At 42.1% G+C, this 20413-nt stretch overlaps 1 protein-coding gene across 11 annotated transcripts in view; it reads right to left on the bottom strand.

Moving 5' to 3' along the window:
• LTBP1 (latent transforming growth factor beta binding protein 1) overlaps positions 1-20413 on the bottom strand; it is a 406687-nt gene that overhangs the window by 94474 nt on the left and 291800 nt on the right. For all 11 annotated transcript variants that reach the window (XM_032352967.1, XM_032352969.1, XM_032352970.1 and 8 more), the window contains 4 exons: positions 19947-20069; positions 16337-16456; positions 4927-5049; positions 1239-1361 (listed from right to left, as the gene is read on the bottom strand). In XM_032352967.1, coding sequence (XP_032208858.1) covers positions 1239-1361; positions 4927-5049; positions 16337-16456; positions 19947-20069 — 489 coding nt within the window. The remainder of the gene's footprint in view (positions 1-1238; positions 1362-4926; positions 5050-16336; positions 16457-19946; positions 20070-20413) is intronic.

The raw sequence follows: 20413 nt of genomic DNA, 5'->3' as shown, positions 1-20413 counted from the left end.
GTGTTGATAATCATGGCATTGGGCACCTAACCTTGGTTTGCCCCTATTGATAATATGGTGGGTAGTTTTGCATGTATCTGACTTAGTGACATCATAGGCTCTTCAACAGAAAGGATTATGCATATGTGAGCCTTATTGTATTATCTGGAGATAGACCTCTTCTCTTATTATACATTCATTTGTAGTTCTCTATGCACGGTGGGCATCTGATAAATGCTTAGCTAATTAAGGTCAGGAGTCACAAACTCACATAAAAAACTTTGAGATGGACTTGTAGAATCTAGAACAAGTTAATTTACCTGTGTTGTATGAGTATGCTTGTGTGTGTTCTCAACTTCTAGATTAGGAACTGTAATGTCTTTCCTTCAAATGTTCAAAAGAGGGGAAAATGGGCAAGGCCGTGATAATGTCAGTAGATCTCTTCTTAGTACCATCATTTATAATAGCATCTTAGAAGACATTTGCACTCATTAAATAAGAGTTTACATATGATTTGTTTCCTTATTGGTCCTATAGAGTGTGTATTCTGTTCTTAAATAAATGGCACTTAAATGACCTTTCTGTTTAAGAACTCTGGACTCTGGTGCTTGTCACCAGGATATTGTAGTATCTTCAAGCTCAAGAAGCACATCCTTATCGAGAAGTGAAGTAATTCTGTGTGAAGTTCGAAGAAATTTATATTTTAAGTCTAACGTCAGCCTCAACGAGATCCAAAATACTATCACCTGCGGGAACAGGATGTATTTCACAAACTTTACCCATGATATAAGGGGGATGCTGTTCTTTCACTCTTGCTGAAAAGCCTTCTTCAGTAACTTTTGTTTTAAAAAGGAAAAATTTTAGAAAGGGGAAGAGACACCAAGACAAAGGTCATTAACATTGCATAGCATCATGCCGGGCTGATCTAACGACCTTCCAATTACTAAAATCTGAGTAGGTAAAACTTTCGAATGAACTGAATAGAGCTGATTTTCCGCAGCAAGGAATTACACAGAGGGCAACGCTTTTTCTTCCTAAGCCGAATGCTCAGCCACTAATCACAAATACCTTATTTTTCAGATTTAACCCTTTCCTATCCCGTGTTATGGACTTTTCTGACCTCAGCTGAGGGCTTGCTTTCTGGTGCTGTCATGCAACCAGGCAGTTAGTTTCTGAGAGGCACCCCCTTTCCTGAATACCGTCTTTCAGGCCAGGGGCTTAAGCGAAACCCACAGCAGTTCACGGGGCCACGCTCCTACCTTCACACTGGTCTTTCGCCGCTGACAGCTGGTACCCCTGTCCACAGGTGCACCTGAAGGAGCCTTCCGTGTTTCTGCACTGCCCATTCACGCACAGATTCCCTTGCTGACATTCATCAATATCTGTAAATAGAAACAGGGAAATTATGTTAAATCAGGCCTATTTATATCTACATATATATATATGTAGATATAAATATCTATATATCTAGAACACACTGTTATCTAAACTTTGAGCCTATAAATCAAGCTATGAAACTATGTCCTAAAGATCAATGTCTAACTACTCTTTTCTTCTGAAAATATCTTATTATCCTATTATTTAAAATGCATCTGAAACCTTTCAGAACTCCATGTGGGGCACAGTCCTTCCCCTGGCGTACGACCGACGATTACCTATTTCCTGACCAAATCTGTATTTCTTAGCCTCTCCTGTGGCATTAACCTTTGGAACTGTATCCCGATGTAAGGAAGGTGTCACATTATCCCACGTTTTCTGAGAGAGCCCACATAAACTATGAATGTAACTGCAGCTCATGAATGCATTTTTTAATCATTGTTTTAGAGAAATTAATTTGGTTTACTAGAAACTTTTGTTTCACTTATTTGTAAAGAAAACGGATCACCATCACAGTAAGTCCCGGCTGCCTACTATTGGCTGCCAATAGGGAAATTAAATCATCGAGCTGAATGTCACTTTCAGAACGATGCTGCACCTTTCCAAATGCTCTAGGTCCATTAGCTTTAGGAGTGGTCGACAGCAAGGAACTGCCTACCTCACGTTTCCCTTTCAGCACATTCTATTAAATACTTGAGACATCAGTCCAAGAACTTAAGACCAACAACAGCAGTGTGGAGCTGGTTGGACCTCACGTAATGTCTGACAACATTTTTAGTGCCTTGGACTCTTTTAGACTTTCTCAAAGAAGATGACAAATTAAGCATTCCCATGTGAAGATGTCTGCAGCAAGACTATACCCTCCATTCCAAGTCCTGTCAGGGTACGCCAGACATCTTACATAAGTTACTCATTTATGTCGGGAATATTGTCAGAAGTAATTCATTATCGGTAATGACACGCACACTTGGAACAACTTGCGGCAATCCAGTTATCTTGAATAAGGTGATCTCTGGGTCTTTGAAATGACCACAGGGACAGAGGCAGTGTAATTCTACAGATAAAGAAGCCTTTTCCTTTTCTGATGAGGCACATAATTCCTACGACAAAAGGACGCTTTCTAATAAAACAGGCATGCAGGACAAATGTCTTCTCTTTTTTGTGCCAAGAGATGGAAACAGAGCATATCGTTTTCCCTGAAAAAGGATTTCTCTAAGGGACTTTCGCGCATATCACTATGACGAATCCAGTTCAGAGTTACAACAGAGACTATCTCCGGGTATTTATAAGTTTAGGACATATAATGCTAAAATGTACAAAGAGATACAAGAACAGAGACACAAAAAAGAAATAAAGAAACAAGTACTGAATTAATACACTAGATAGCATATTTACAACATGGGAAAGAGTTGTTAGTAGATTTAGTGAGGTGAAACAAAGTCAATATTTAGCACCAAGGTGAGATTTGGCAGTTGCTGGAGAATTGGAAAAGGAGCAGATTTAAGATCTGGGAAGAATTTGACATGTGAGCTGAGGTGGTTTGGGAAAGTTTACGAAATAAATACAGAGAAATATGTTATATAATTTATCGTAAAAAGCGTGCACTTTGATTGGGGAGTAAGGAAAACAGTGTATATGTAGGTTCCTAGAGCAGCAGATGGGGGCCTTGCCTGACCCCACCCCACACTGCGATGCAGACACCAGGAAAACCAGAGTAGGGGGGCAAGTTTCACTGGCAAGTGGTGATAACAGCCGTTTCACACCTCCAGCCTTTGACATGTGCTGCTTTCTCTGCCTCCTAAGGTTTTCTCCCCTCCATATTCAAAATTTTAAGACCAAGGTCGAACAGCAGCACCTTGGGTAGCTTTCCCAGCAGCACACAAGCACTTTTTGGCTTTAACAGAACTTTGTACCTGCTTATGACTTGGTGAATAACAACATCAACTACGTGTCAGACTCTGTCCCTGCGTTATCTCATTCTCCGTTTCTGTATTTTTTTCACACAATCATCCTATCCCCCTGAGCGAGTACCATTATTGTTACTGATGAGCAGATGAGCAAGTACAGCTTAGCAAAGGAAGAAAACTTACCCAAGCTCAACTTCTGAGTGTCAGAGCTAGGTTCCGATATTCCAATACTCACTTCTTTATTCTTTCTTTTTTTTTTTTTTTAAGATTTTATTTATTTATTTGACAGACAGGGATCACAAGTAGGCAGAGAGGCGGGCAGAGGGAGAGAGAGAAGCAGGCTCCCCACTGAGTGGAGAGCCCAATGCGGGGCTCGATCCCAGGACCCTGGGATCATGACCTGAGCTGAAGGCAGAGGCTTTAACCCACTGAGCCACCCAGGCATCCCCAGACCAAGTTTTATTTTAAAAAAAGCTTGTTAGGTTTGCTTTTTTTTTTTTTACATAATGATGAGACACTGGGAAAAAAAAATGTGGTTGTTCAACATAAGAACAGCAAGAAAATGCTGAAATAGTGGACTATTAAGCAGCTTTCAAAAATAGTATTTGAGAAGAGTTATTAATGATGAATAAAATGCTCACGATACACTATTAAGTGACAAAAAGCAAGATACAAAATTGTACATACATGATCTTAGTGATAGAAAATATCCAAAATAGAGGACTAATGATGAAGGAGATTGAGAAACTCTTATTTTTGGTTTGCTTATTTTCTGTTCGTTAGATTTTCTACAGTGGATGTTTTTTTGAAAAAGATTTTATTTATTTATTTGAGAGCATGAAAGGGAGGGAGTGAGAGAGAGAGACCATGAGGGGGGCAAAGCGGGACAGACAGAGAAACAGAAGCAGGCACCTCACTGGGCGGGGAACCCAATGAGAGCTCAATTCCAGGACCCTGAGACCATGACCTGACCTGAAAACAGATGCTTAATGGATGGAAACACCCAAGGCGCCCTTACGATGAATGTTTTGTGACAGCAATTTTATTGAGGTATAATTTACCACCACATTATTCATCTAAAGTGTACAATTCAATGGTTTTTAGTATATTCACAGAGTGGTGGAATTGTATTGTTTTTATAATGAGAAGAAACGAAATAAATAGGTCTGTGGTTTACAGATGCTCTCTAAAAATATGCTGTTCTCCTCTATGTAAATAGATATGGTCTGTATGTAACCACAATGAGGAGTGACTTCCAAACATGCCAACAAAAATGTGCTCTGAGTAGCTCAGTCAAAATAAATGAGAGGTAACATGGTTCTTTCTCTCTTTCTTTCTCTATTTTTTTTTTCTGATTCCCTTTTCTTTCTTTCTTTTTTTTTTTTTTTTTTAAGATTTATTTATTTATTTGACAGAAAGAGAGATTACAAGTAGGCAGAGAGGCAGGCGGGGATGGGGTGGGGGGAAGCAGGCTCCCTGCTGAGCAGAGAGCCCGATGTGGGGCTTGATCCCAGGACCCTGGGATCGTGACCTGAGCCGAAGGCAGAGACTTAACCCACTGAGCCACCCAGGTGCCCCTGGGTTCCCTTTTCTAAGCTAATTACTCTAACATAGTCTCAAGTGTAGTTCAAATAAAAAGGAGAAATCCAATAAGAGCATTTACCTTTGCAATGCTTGTGGTCTGGCGTCGGAGAATAACCCTTGTGGCATGAACACATGTAGGAGCCCTCAAGGTTGGAGCACGTGCCGTTTGTGCAGATCTGTGGTTCCAGGCATTCGTCCACGTCTTGAGGAATGTTTCAGAAGGGCGAGGGGAACCCACAAAGACAAAGAAAAAAAAAAAAGAAAACATGAATAAAGTTGAATTTGGCTAAAAATAGAAATGGTGCATCCTCCAACAGGGACAGATTCTTTAAGGTAAGTTTTCAAATGAGCCCAGAGGAGGAAGAGGAGCTCTGGTGTGAGCTGCGTGTATGACAGCTCCGTGCCGTGATTTACTCTGGGCAAAGTAACTCAGGGAAGGAACCAAACACGCTCTAGGAACCAATTCCATGGAAAGCTTATTGTAGAGGGGAGGGCAGAAGAGAGGGTAGTTTTAAAGCAGCCTCCCTGACACAATGAAGTCTTCTAAAGAATCAAAGAGGTATTGAGGTCCAGCTGGGAGCTGATGAGTTCAGCAGGAAGTGAACGTGCACGAAAGCCCAAGGTAGGCCTTAGGACCTGGAGAAACCACAACAGTTCTTAATAGAAAGGTGAAAAAGACTCCGACACAATGTTCAAAGATGGCTCTGGATCGGTATTAGAAAAACCAGTCTAGGGGACGAACACGCCTGGTGGGCAGTTTGAAGGTAGGGGACAGGCTGCAGAGACAGAGAAAATAATACTCAAATTCACCAAGCACTCACCGCATGGAAGCACGAAAGGCCGTGCATGTCTGAGCTTGTTTAATCCCAACGGGAGCCATACAAGCCGACCACTGACAGACAAAGGAACCAAGACTTGAGGAAGTTCTAACAGATTGCCCAGGGCCACAGGGTTTGAAACTGGGGGCTGGTAGGAGCATCCAGCCAGCGTAACTCCAAAAACCATTCCCTCCTTTGGATCTGTTTCTAGTCACTCATGTTAAGTGCGGTGATAGAAACCGCTGAAGAGAGGATTAGGAATGTCTGCTTATTACCTGCTAACACAGCACTGACAAAGAAAACCACCACTGAAGTGTCCACTGGTTTCATTCAGCATTCATCACATTCTCCCTAGAATGTTGGGAACGCAGGGGTGCCTGCGTGGCTAAGCTGGTTCAGCGTTCGATTCTTGACTGATTTCAGCTCAGGTCATGATCTCAGGGTTGTGAGATCAAGCCCTGTGTTGAGCTCCAGCCGGGGAGTCTGCCTGAGTTTCTTCCCTTTCCCTCTGCCCCGCCCCTGCTCACTCACTCTCCCAACCCACAAATAAATAAATCTTTAAAAAAAAAAAAATGTTTAAAAAAGAATGTTGATAATTCAAAAAGAAAAACTTGGGTTCTATGCCCCACCTGATTGCTTGCGGTAAGTCCACTGTATGCTGCCGTGAGAAGACACACGGCGTCTTTTCCTCACCTTAAGGGGAAAAATTTAAACCACCAAGTGCTGAAACTACACACAAAGTCATGATGTAGGCTTAATTTTACAGCAGTCTGTAACTTAATCCAAGCATCTTAATCGTAAGGCAGGCCAGCAGAGCAGAGGAAAATGCTCTTGACTACATCCATTTCATTTGGCAATGCTCACCATGAAAGCAATAAAACTCCCCGCCCTCTTACTATGAACAGGCAGGGAGCTGCCAACCCACGCATATCAGAGGTTGAGCTCTAATTCAGCACTCCAGAGTTCAGACTGCATTTGTGTGCACGGCATTTCATTAAACCTGTATTCTGGTGTTCCCACAATGATCGCTAGAAATAGAGTGTTACCAAAATGAGGCAATGGTGGTGGGGGGCGGGGCACACCTGCAAACGCTTCACATGCAAACAAAACAGCCAAGGAACCCGCACCGTCTGCGTGCTCCGCCTGGCTTTCACAGAATCACTCACGATGGTGAGCTAGACCCTACTCTGTGACAACAAAAACAGCACTTCCAGACTGACTCATCGTCCATCGTTTCTTTAGTTGTGGGAGTCCACTTTCATAAACACCGAACGCAAACAACTTGAAAGAAGCAGCCAAACTCTGGAGCCAAAGTAAATAATGGGACAGAATGAGCCGAGACACGGGGCACGTAAATTCCAGACAGCAACGTTAAGATGTCACGTCTGGTATCTGGATCGGTTTCAAAAACGTGAAAAAGTTGAGAAATGTATGGGATTGTTCTCTCTGATTATTCGTGTACTGGGAAATGTGACGATAGGGCACGGAATGCAATGACACAATCAATTTCTAAAAGCAGATTAAAAGACAGCCTAGATGGTCAGTCATGAAACACTTTTTTTTTTTTTAAAGATTTTTTTTTTATTTATTTGACAGCCAGAGATCACAAGTAGATGGAGAGGCAGGCAGAGAGAGAGAGAGAGAGAGAAGCAGTCTCCCTGCTGAGCAGAGAGCCCAACGCGGGACTCGATCCCAGGACCCTGAGATCATGACCTGAGCCGAAGGCAGCGGCTTAACCCACTGAGCCACCCAGGCGCCCCATGAAACACTTTTTAAAAAAAATACTTGATACGAGGGTTCCTGCATGGCTCAGCCGGTCAAGTGTCCAACTCTTGATTTTGGCTCAGGTCATAATCTCAGGGTCGTGAGATCGAGACCCGCATCGGGCTTTGCGCTCAGCTTGGATCCTTTTCGTTCCCCTCCCTCCGTTCCTCTACTGGCAAACACCCTCTCTCCCTCACAAATAAGTAAAATCTTTTTCTTTCCAAATAAATAAAATTTTTTAAAAAATGCTTGATACTTCTAGGATACTTGAATGAAGAGTATCACAGTGCATATTTAAGACCTGCGGAGAGAGTTGGCCTTAAAGTCCTCATCATAAGAAAATTTCTTTAGTTCTGTAACTAGGTAGGGTGAGAGACTTTCACTCGACTTACTGTGGTCATTTTGTAACGTATACAAATATCAAATTACTGTGTTGTAAACCTGAAACGAATATAACACCATAGATGTATCATACCTCAATATAAAACAACAACAACAACAACAACAACAACAGAATACATAGTAGGAAGGTGCCTGGAGTGAGGCTTGGATGTAAAAGGAGTGAAATAAACTCATTGTTTTACCTGGCACCTAGACCTGTTTCTTAAACTACAGACCCACGCAACCTAGTTGGTCAGTGCACTGGCCACCTCCCCTTGACGTCCCACAGGCACCTCCAAGTCTTCACAGCTAAAACTCCTCTTTCCCCCTGTGTCTCTTTTATTCCAGGTCAATATATGGTACCACTATCCACTCAGATGCCCAAGTCAGAAATTGGGAGTCATCCTTTCTAGATTCCTTATTCTCCTGCTTTCCCCACATTTGATTTGTAACAGTCAATTCAATTCTATCTTCCCAGTATCTCTGCTACCACTATTCTGTCCCACATGGGTTACTGCCGAAGTTTGCTTCTCTACTTCAAGTCTTGCCCTCTCTAATCCACTAACCAGCCAGTAGCCAGTCTTCTAAAATACAAGTACAATCGATCATATGGGTCCTTTAAAAATCCTCTGTGGTTTCCAGCGTTCTTCCAATAAGTCAAAGATACAAACTTGTAGGGCCCTGAGTGTTATCAACAGAAAGTATGCCCTCAGTTCTTACTTCAAACCCTTGGGAGGATCAGTGTTTTGGGAAACAAGGCAGTCCTTATCCACTCCACCATCCAACACCCATAGCCTCTGAGAAGGAGACGGTTAAGTCTTTGGTTTTCTGTACTAGAGCTCAAATCTCATCTTACTCTAGGGTTATGGTCTTGTACAAGAGTCAGACTATCCAAATTCTTGTGATGTATACACATAATCAGTTCAAAAGAGAAACGTCATGAAAAACACTCTGTCCACAGAAAAATGTGTTCCAAATTCCCAAAACACAATTTACCAATGGGCTTTTGGGACATAATTTGGCATCTGCTATTCAGTGGATTAATTAAACCTTCCACAGTAAGGAAATTGCCAGGGGTTTATGAGGTCAGCTTTTTGTGGATATAATTGTTCAAAAGTTTATGCATCCATCCCAGTACACTATTACCCAATCCAAATTGATCACTGTCATCTACAACACCCCAAGAGACTCTAACAGAGGCCTGTGGAAAACCAGAGTCTATAGGATTTCATGATCTGCTCCTCTCAGAAGCCTATCAGAAGAGGGAGTCACAACAGTGGACATGATTTGTTCTTAGTGAACACTGGATGATTCCTTTTTTTTTTTTTTTAAATTTAAGATTTTATTTATTTATTTGAGAGACAGGGAGAAAGCATGAGCAGCAGGGGAGGGGCAGACCAAGGAGAAGCAGACTCCCTGCTGAGCAGCCCAATGTGGGGCCCAGTGCCAGGACCCTGGGATCATGGCCTGAGCCAAAGGCAGACACTTAACCAACTGAGCCACGCAGGCGCCCCAACCCTGGCTGATTCTTACGATCATCTTTTTCTTTTAAAATGTTTCACCTTGGGGCACCTGAGTGGCACGGTCAGTTAAGTATCAAACGTTTGGTTTCGGCTCAGGTCCTAATCTTAGGGTCATGAGCTCGAGCCTGTGTCAGGCTCCATGTTCAGCATGGGATGCGCTTAAGACTCCCTCTCCTGCTCCCTTTGCCTCTTTCTTTATGTCTCAGATAAATAAATAAATTCCGAAAAAAATGTTTCACCTCACCATTTGAATCTCGCAGCGTTCATTTTTTTGTTAAGATTAATAAGAAGCTCACTGGTCATTAGTTCCTGAACTCCAGCTTCTTTTTTCTTTGGGGGGAAATGAGGACATTAATCTCTTCCCAGCTCTCTGGCAACTTTCCATTCTCCACAATTTTTACAAAGATGACTTTCAGCTGGCCAGCAAATCCACCTGCAAATTCTCTCACTGCCTTGGGATATAATTTTTCTGGGTCAGGAACCCTTTTGAAATTTCCCTTCCTACTGTCCTGGGAGAACACGAGATAGCCTGAAGCCCCCCTCAGAGGGTCCAGAGGGTAGTCAGTGGCTGACCTCACACAAATTTCAAAGTCCAAGGTTGTGCTGTCCCCTTCCACTTTACCCATCCACTCCTTAAGGTTGGTCAGACTTGGTTTCAGAACAACAGTTTACCTGCATTACTTCCTGTGCTTTCAAGGAAATGAATCTCTTAACACTGCACACCAGTCATTCATCAGAGGTCATTGAGTCTCATTTAATTCCTTAGTGATTACCACAGACTTCAATGAGTGAGCTCCATTTGATATGCAAAGGAAACATCTTATTTTGTCATGATGACTACAGGAAAATACAAGATTACTCTCCACCCCCAACATGACATTACTTCAGTCAACCCTCAACTATTCTGTATACATAGTCTTTTATAGTGAAGATGATGGCAGGACATTTCTGACAGAAAAGCAAGCATGGTGAAGTCAGACACCGACGCTGGTTAGGCCAGTGGGATGGAACAAACCGCTCTCACAGTACAGGAAATCCTCAGGATCTCAGGCACCCTCTGTCAAGTTTGACCAAGTTAAGATAAGCAGTAGCAATGCAGCCTACAAAAATATGTTACGCATCCCTCAAAGACTCATCACTGTTCTTCAAAGCTGGAGAAGAGCCAATGCTATGTACATCCCAGATAAAGAGCCAAAGATGATCTCAGAAAATCAATCCGTTAATCCTACCACATCACTGGCTTCCTACCTCCCCTTTCTGAAAGAACATTTTGTCTTTCAGCAAAATTCAACTGGGGCTATCTATGGTGGAGACCGCCATCTTAGAGTCAAGAATCCCTCAGCCATTCTTACTGCTGCTTGCCAGGGATGGTTCCCACCATCCCACCCACAGATCTTCTCTCTATGAACTTTTCTTTCCTCATTATCTTAATCATATTGCTTTGTTCTCTTATTTTCTTATGTGTACAGGAAGAGGTAGTATAAAGAGCAGAACACTAGTTTTGGAGATAAAAGACTTGGGATCATGTCCTAGCTCTGCCATTTATTATCTATGACCATAAGCAAGCCCATTAACCTATCTGGGAATCAATCACTGTATCTGTACTATAGGGATGACTGTCCTGATACCAAATAAAATAATGAAGTCAAAGCCCTCTGTAGCAATATAAGAGAAGTTTTTTGTTACTATGGTGTTGGTCCTTTCTCACACAGGTATGTTTCCTGTTGTTAAAAGTGGTTTTTTGTTTGCTTTTGTGGAGATATAACTGACATATGACAAAGGATAAGTGATAATTTGGTATGCTTATATATTGCAAAGTGATTAACAAAGTTAGCTAATGCCTCTCTTATGTCACATAATTATTTCCTTTTTTTGTGAACATAGTTATCATCTAGCCTCCTAGCAGCTTTGAAGTTTATAATACAGCACTGTTGCCTATAATCACTATAAGATGGCACTGTTGACTATAAACACTGATCTGTGCAATAGGTCTCCAGGGCTTATCTACCTGCCAGTTGCAGTTCGTACCCTTAAACAACATCCTCCCAATGTCCCTAACTCTCAGCCCCTGATAACCACCATTCTATTCTGTTTTGTTTTGCTTATTTACAACTTCAAGTCTTCTCTGGAATTAAGTACATAATTAAGTATTCAATAATAACATAATGACTAATTAGAAGACTTGTTTAGCTATAGCAATTTGGGATTAGGTCGGTGTTTGCACATTTAATAATGTCTGCAAAAGACAGATGTTGTTCTATTGCCATCTTACACAAAGTAAATAAAAGTAGCATGAAAGCTTTTAATTTCAGATAAGTCTCTGAATATTCACCTATTCCATAAAGGTTAACAATGTTTCTTAAAATTTGAAAATAAATCCTAGTGTGCAAAGAAGTCCTAGAACAAGGAGCTTTCCATGTTGACCATGCATGTTCTGTGCACCTGGTTTTGGTGAAGACTCTGGCTAACCAGTCATCTGGATCAAATGACACCAAGTTCTTCAGATGCCTAAGACCCATTAATTACATTTAGAAAACGTAAATCAGAGTCATAAAGTCACTATTAACTTGATGGTTTGACAGTGAAGGATTTGTGTGATAAAAATCTCAGAAATTTGTCTTCCCAGGTTGCATGGTCTTTCGCAGACTCCATTATAAAGCAAGGTAAAGTAAACTCAATGAGGGGTAGCTGCCTACATTGACCAGGTGATAGATACTGTGTCTTATGAAGGTGAACCAAGAAAATGAAGTAAGAGGGCGGAGATGGTAGCATTGCAGAAGGTAAAACATTTGATAGGGATGATTGATGGCCCTACAGAAAAGCACTGTGGTTCTCAAGAAATAGATCCCACCTAAACAAACATGCTGGAAATTGAAAGGTAACTATGAGATTAAGATTACTTAGATTCATAAAAGAAATTCTTATCAGATAGATTTAAGAACTACAGGAAATGAACTTGTTAAAGAAAGTCAAAGGCAGTTTTACATAGAAACTTGACATAAAATTTATTTAAACAAGTACCAGTTATTACTGCACTTCTTCTATTTCAGGCTTAGGGCGGTAAAAAGGAGGATAACAGGGTTGGGAGAAGAAGGGTCATAACATTTATTGGGGTCTACCTTGTGTCACATGCCTCACGAGGTGCTTTATCTTGCTTATTTAATTCTGACAGTAAATCCCATGAAGAGAGTAGTTCAAAGGTATTGAAACCAAGCTTCATAGAGGTCATATATAACTCCAAATCTGTTAAAATTCAGGGAAATATGATCTTTATATCAGAGTTGCTGAAAGTACCTTTAAATAATTAAATATTAGAGAATGTCTTTTGGAGGATAGCTCCGTAGGGTTTGAGTTGGGTCTGTTCATGAGTGAAGAGAAACCTGCTAATTGAGTTTCTGATAGGTTGGCTTCCCTCAAGAAAGGCCTGGTTGAAGCAGCCAGTTGGAACCGGCCAGGACCCGGGGTGATGAGATAGTCATTAGGGCCAGGGATCAAGCAGCGGGCAGCAACTCCAGGCTGAATGTGAGGTCCAAGGAATACAATGTTGAATGATGAAAGTGGCTTTTGAGAGAGGAATGAAATCCTCAACTTGAAAGAAGAAGCTACGTTAACAGAGGAGCCAACAAGAGTTGCCAAAAAGCATCAAGGGATAGATACTTTGAAAGTGGACAATAAACCATTGAGAATAAAGGATCGGCTGTCCCGAACTCAACACTAGCACACAGCATGCTCTTCTAGAAAACACCTGCTACCATCTGACCTGTTTCTGCCCCAAACAATTTTTGTTCTAATTCATAAATCAGGGAGAGGCACCAATCAGTGAGATCCAGCCCACACCACATAACTACAAGGAGACCATGAATGGTTTCACTAAGTCCACCTTTGAGTCAGTGAAAGCAGCATGTGTAATTGGCCTCATATCCCTGCAGAACATATGGGACCAAATAGCAGTTCTCAAATTGTAATGAATCCATTTAACAGAAAAAAGAAATTCAAATCAACATATGGATTAATGGAACAGAATCCCTTGTGAGGTAGGGATTATCTTCTCTATAGATGACTCACAAATGCCAAGTGTAAGACTTTTCTTCAAATGGTGAGATTTGGGAAAATTTTAAGTCTTTAAGTTCTCATATATATAAAATGGGGAGGGGGGAGTCTTATCGATGTACCTGAAATTATCTGGACTACGAGGATATTATAAAGCCATAAGCTAGTCCCAAATAACCACTGGAGACAAAAACAAATAGAAAGGAACACCATATAAATAGCTTATTATTTGACCCCCATAAAATCTCTGATACTCTCTGTCTCCCTTAAGCTGTTCTTCCTTTTTTCCTTTGTGGCACTCAACATGCATGTGACATACCATATGCTTTGCTTGCCGATTTGTGTATTTGCGAGCACAATGTGAGCTCTAGAGTACAAGCGCAGTGAGGGGAGGACCTTTATTTTGTTCGCTCTCAATCCTCCGGGTCTTGAAAAATGCCTGCCTCTGGGTAGGCACTCAGCTGTTACACGGAATGAATAAATATATAGCCGAGTTGCTGTCCATGACCTCAACTCAGTGATAAGCTTAAGTAATGATGACACCTTCTAAAAGGTATTTTAGAGCACCAGGAGGGTAAGGGTGAGAACTAAAATGTACGCAGCATGGCTGGGTATTCACTAGCATGGTCGGAGTTGAGCAGAAAAATCTAATTCGTTCATTGGTTCAGTAAGAACAGAAAAGCATGTTGCCCTATCTACTTTTTGTCACACTCAACTTTTAACGTGTGAGAGCTCTACTACCATAAAAAATGAAGACGAATCCGTCTTGGTATAATCTGTAAAAGTCCTCCCAAGAATTTTAGAGGAGCTGCGCGTCCAGGATGAACAGTAAGTGGAACTGGAATTGTATCACGGAAGAGAAGCTTCATCTGTAGATGACAGAGCCTGAAATTTTACCCGAGGCTGAAGGAAAAGGTACACGGTGTATTTTTCATAGGAAATGTGTGATCTTAGCAAGGCAAAAATGAAAACTAGTGCTTGGAAAAACTGGCTATCTGTGTGACTTCGGTCGACTACACAGTGACCTAATATTTCTGCTTATGATCCTACTCCTCTGGTTGGCGAAGTGAAGTTACTCTGAGCAAAGGTATTGTGTTTCTGTCACCAAATCGGGGCAAAGTGGTCACGCTTAGACTGACTGCATACATCTAGGTATAATAACTCATTTATTTTTTATTGCCCAGTCTAGATAAACGCATTTATCTTGAAAAGCATTCGCTTGCCAATTTGGTCAGTCATATTACATTAGTAAAGTCATGAATCAGGGCTGTGGATTCCACTATTATGGATTTCAGTTGCTTAAGGTAAAATTCAGGCTCTACTCTTGGATTATAATATGCAGCAGTATGTGAAAATGAGAATACGAGTGGAATCTTGATAGGCAATTAGGAAATTTATGCCAAGCGGGAAATTAAAACCAAATGTACATTCCGACCAGCACTGATCACATAAACAAAGGCATATCAAATAAGCAATTAATGAACAAAAAAATCTCTTCTTGCAAAGATCAACATCTTACAATTCCAATGACAGACACTCTCGGAGATGGGCACAAGCTTCAGGGCAGAGGGCCACCTGAACCATGAACAGAGGCTTAGCGCGTGCAACCTGGGGATGAGTCCAAAGCTTTGAAACTGGAACTGTTTCTGCCAAGCCTCCTTAGCCCGCCTGCTCTGCAACATCTAGATGTCCTTCCCAGAGATATATGAGTAAAGATGAACCTTTTATTATTTTCTTTATTATGTTCAGTTAGCCAGCATATAGTACATCATTAGTTTTTTTTTTTTTTTTAAAAACATCATTAGTTTTTGTGTAATGTTCAAGATGAACACTTTAAACAAGACTGAGGGGGGTCTGGCATAACATGAGGGGGTCTGGCCCCTCATCCTGCACCAAATCTCTTGTTCCCTGTTCTTCAGCTGCACTTGCCTTTCAGCTTCATCCTTCCACAAGCTCCCTGAATATGCTCTTTCCTCTGTCTAAAACTATCTCCCTCCTATCCCTTTCCCCAGTTAAACCTCAATCAGGAATTTTCCCAGAGGTGACTTGTTCTGTGACACATTCTTACAGCATCTCAGAACCTTTCTTCCCAGCACCATCTCATTTGTGTTTGTATATTTATTTGAGATGTCTCGGTATCACTCTTCCTCACCAGACAGTGCCATGAGGAAGGCTTTTATTTATTTATTTATTTATTTGGTTCCTCAATGTATCCCAGCACCCAGCACAACTCTGGGTTTATTATAGTAAGTTCTTCAGCATTTGTGCATGAAAAGAAAGAAGGTATGAATAAATGAGAAGTTGAACTCACATCGACAGAGTCTGGCACTGAGTGTAAAAGAGCTCAGCTTCTAAGGAAAAGATGACACAGAGATAGAAACAGAGAGGAAAGCCATTAAGGGGAAAAGCTACTTAGAAGCAAAGCAAAGTTGTTGCTTATCTTCCTCACTGCCTGGTGTCGGTATGAAGTATTTATTCAATACCTAAATGAATAAATTTAAGAGGCGTGGCAATCCATCAAGATTTCTCTTTTCTACTTCTGCTGCATGTTTGTGTACGTATGCTCCTAATTTTACTAGCTTCTAGTAGCTTGCTTCTTCTTACGCCTTTCCTCTCTTTTTTTGGTCTTTTGTTCTCCACCCTGTGGTGATTATTGTTTTATTTGGTCTTGGTTATTCATCACATCAAGGACAATTTGCTTCCATCAGAATTATTTCTTCCAGATAAAATCTCATATTCTTTGTGCCAACTTGCTTTCTTATATTTTCCCCTGGTTAAAACTTACTTAGAACACAGCTTAGAAAATTTCTCAGAAGGTTATAAGGTTATTATATTCCATGTGTTTTTTTTTTTTTTAATTTTGAACGTGGACTCACTTGGCATTATACCATTCTTTCTGAAAATGCACTAGACAGAAGAAACGATACCATGATAAGAACACTCTAGTACCTACCAAGACACTGCCCATTCCAACCTCGGAACCCTTCTGTGCAGGGAACACACTGGTAAGACCCAGGAGAGTTCACACACTGCTCATCTGGACAAGTGCTTGCGGTCAAGCATTCATCAATATCTGGAAAACCAAAAAACCAGGTCACAAACATTTTATCGGACTACTGAAGCAAAAACATACTTTGCTGATGAAGTGGAGGGTGGGGTGGGGGACGTGTGTTCTATCTACATTTTGATGGAGAAAATGTTAAGTAGGTAAGTCAAACATTGTCTACACTTAAACACCACAGGGATAAAGCGCGGCCAGGTGTATTTTGATTAAAATATTTACACACATTCAAAATAAGAACTTGGCCCCAAATGCCCAACTGGCAGGGTCAGACCTCTCACCCTGGGAGCTGGCAGCTCCTCGCGGGCCACTTCTGGAACATCAAACCTTTGAGGCTAGAGTGCAGCTTGCCAGATAGAAATGTAACAAACAGGCATGAGAATGACGAAGCCACAAATCCACCTGGCCAGAGGCTCTCTCTGCAGACAACAGATGCTCTAGGGAAATGCTTGCTCTGGCTTCATGGGCCCAAGAATACCCTGGGTTTGAATATTTTAAAACTTTTCATAGGATAGGAATTCCTTGGAGGTGGAAAAAAACACATTAGGAGAGAATGAACTCATCAAGTATTTCCAAGAGTTTCCAGAAAACATGGTGATATGATCACAGGGTAATATTTCCTCACAAAAATACACCTTATTTTTCACATTCACAGCTAACTGAAGCTATTCATCATCTTTCTTTTCAATGTGCGTTGGAAAAAAAATACCTTCAATCTGGCTGGAGCTGTGGCAAAGGTAGCTACTACAGTGACTTCAGGAATTCTGAAGAATGGTAGAACAACAGAATGGGGGGAAAGAAGGAGACAGGAAATGGTTCAAGAGTTTAACATAACGGGTGGTACCATGGGTACCAGTCCCATCAGAAATAATCATTTTTCTAGAGTTGGATACTGAATTCATGTGACTGGATTTAATGTCTAAGTGTTCTCATTTAAAATGTATAGAGGACCCCTGATCACACTTAAAATAGAGACAGAATTTTCAGGACAGAAGCTGAAAAGTAAAAGAAATATATAATGGCTACAACCATTCATTCTGGTAAATTTTCAAAAATTATCTCTCCCTTATCACTAGACTGGTGTGAAAAGATGCTTAAAGTAAAAAACAGGCTCAAAGTAAAAAAGTTGAGGGTGATATTAATAGAATAGCACAGGTCAGTGTGGTAATTTTTTTTTTTTTTCCTATCAGCGAAAAATCCTTGCCAATAGACAATGACACACAGTGTTTCTTTCTTTCTTTTTTTTTTTTTTTTAAGGTCAGATGTTCTGGGACTTCTTGTTCTACAAAAAGATGATGCTTGCCAGGTTCATTTTCCAAACAGCATTACATTCTTCTCTGGAAGGAATTTTTTTTTTTTTTTAATAGAACTACAACTGCTAAGTCAGAGAAGGTCATTGAAAAAGCCTGGTCCAATAAATAAGGTGCAATGTTAAGCAATACAAGACAATATCCTTGAACTTCCCACTACCCCTTACCTCTGCTTGCTTGTACCCTCATCCGTAGAGGCGGGACTACCTGCCCGGGAATACCTTAGCCGAGCAAAGCAAGGACGCATGAGATAATGTCTGTGAACTACAATAGATTCCTTGGAGACCGGCGCTGTTTGAATGCAGCTTTGTTAGTGACAGCTGAGAAAATCTTTGGTGAGCCAGAAACCTGGGGACCTTTGGTTCCGGTCCATGACGAAATTAGAAAACAGCCATGTTTTTTGGCTCCTTCTTCTTCTCAAGCCATTTCATGGGGATAGAATTATAATATTATTTACTCAGGGAACCCTGGTAGTATTTCTGTTAATTTCCACACGTTGAATCGTCCTGAACAGTCCCCTGACTACTTCCCATTTGCTTACAGAGATTTCGTATTTCTTTCCTACTCCTTCCCGGTTTCCATGCCTATGCCACAGGTACTAGTTAAACGTCCTCTCTTCCCATCCTGAAACTGTAGGAAGAACTGAAGATATCAGCATTTGACCTCTCTGGGGAGTGTTGCTTTGCCCATCCATGCTTGTCAGGTACACCCACACGATTAAAACAACAACAACAAACCCGCTCCCACAGATACAGATGTACTGAGAAGGTCTCTGCAAAAACACATCATCAGGAGAAGGGGGAGGTTTCCAGAGACTAAGAGTTCTTGAGAGCCAGCAAGGCGAGAGGCACCCCACAAGACACAACAGCATGCATTTATTCTCGTGACAGCCCGGAAAGTTAATTTTGCGGCTCCCATTTCCCAGGGTTCAAATGGGCTAAGTCACTGGCTCCAGACCAGACTGTTCCTAAGCATGGGAGCCAGGAGCCAAGGCCACAGTCCTGCCCTTTCCTGGGCATGCTGCCTCTCAGGAGCCCAGGGAGGGTCCCTTATAAGAGGAGAGTGGGGACACTTCACCCCTTGCTGTCCCATGGCCCCCGGCTGCCAGGGGAGACTTTATAGCTCCATTCTGATCCGAGCTGGTCAAAGATTCAAGAATGAAAAATGCTCCCGTTTCTCCCCAGATCAGAATACAAGGGGCTGAACAAGAGGCCAGGCGGATAGGCAGCTGCAGGCTGCCAAAAACCATCTAATTAGCTTTCCCTCTGAGCGCGGGTCATTAGATCATGAAGAAAACCAACCCAGAGGAGCCAGGGACAGCTGAGTGCAGCCCGCCTCAACGTGGCTGTCCCTGCCCTGGCCTGGAAGCCCAGCCACGTTAGAAAAAAGGCTGCTCCTCAGGCAGGCAGGCAAAGAGCCCCATGGAACCAGCACCGTCCACAGCAGCCTGGCCCTTCCGACACGTGTTCAGGGACCCCGCCACTCTTCTGCTGGCAGGCCTCCACGCAGCCCTGAAGAGGCAGTGCAATACATTTCTTCATGGAAATAATTCTTGCAAAAAGAACCTTTGCAACTGGGATGCAAACATGAGCAGAAAAATTAAGTGGTTAATCATTCTGGCCATGCTCTAAAAGCTTTTCAGAACCTTTTTTTTTTTAACACAACACTAGCAACTTCATTGCTGTGGTCAATAATAAAGAAATTTTATCTCGCGTGCTGGAATGTGACCTGCAGTTAGTCAGACGGTGCTTCTGTGGAGGGTTGGTGAGCTAGTCCCAAAACACACGAAAGGAATCTAACGAGGCAAAAGGTTGGAAACTAACCGTCAACAGTGGGTAAGCCTGGACCACGCTCCCAGAGGAAAGATCCAGAAGCTGGAATTAAGTCTGGGTTTATGCTAAGATACTCTGCAATTAATTGTTCCAGAGTGACTTACTCTCCATGCCGGGGAAGGCAGGTGCTGAAGGAACAAGGAGAATGGGATGATGGATGGTAACCTGGACCAAGCCACTGAGGAGAGGCAAAGAGGCTGTGAGTCCAGAAGGCAGGAGGAGTGTGGATGGGTTCGTGTCGCACACACGAGGGTCGAGGAAGGTAAGTCCCGGGCTGGGTGGCTGGCAGCCTCGGGTGTGGACCCAGCCCTGCATTTGAAGCTCACGTGCACCCTGCACGCGGACGTGGCACAGACTCACCCTCGCAACGGCCGCCCCGGGTCATGCGGTACCCGCTGTCACAGTATTCGCACCGGAAGGCCCCCGCGGTATTGACGCAGTGCCCTTCCCCGCACACATCTGGCCTCAGGCACTCGTCAACATCTACATGAAGCAGAAAACATCGTCAAGTTGTATTTCTCAGAATAGAATTTCAAACCCCTCCCATCTCCCAGGTTGGTTTGAAGTCAAGAATAAAATAACTTATTCCTACCACCATCTCTTTGATTGGTTTGACATGTTTAAAAAATTGAGTGGTTCTGATTTACGGGGGGCCCAAAGCATTTACCACCTAGGGCTCCGCACACATTGGACACCCTTCATTCAAAAGTGATGGAGAAAAGATTCCATTTTTATATTCTCCAGTACCTAGCAGATGAATATGTCATAAAAGGTGTTCAGTAATAAATTCTGGGTTGCCTGAATAAGCAATAAGATTGATGGGATCT

Source organism: Mustela erminea, chromosome 7, assembly GCF_009829155.1.
Source record: "Mustela erminea isolate mMusErm1 chromosome 7, mMusErm1.Pri, whole genome shotgun sequence".
Lineage (NCBI taxonomy): Eukaryota > Metazoa > Chordata > Mammalia > Carnivora > Mustelidae > Mustela > Mustela erminea.
The sequence above is the reverse complement of the archived record's forward strand: the minus strand, read 5'-3'. Positions and strand labels throughout refer to the sequence as shown.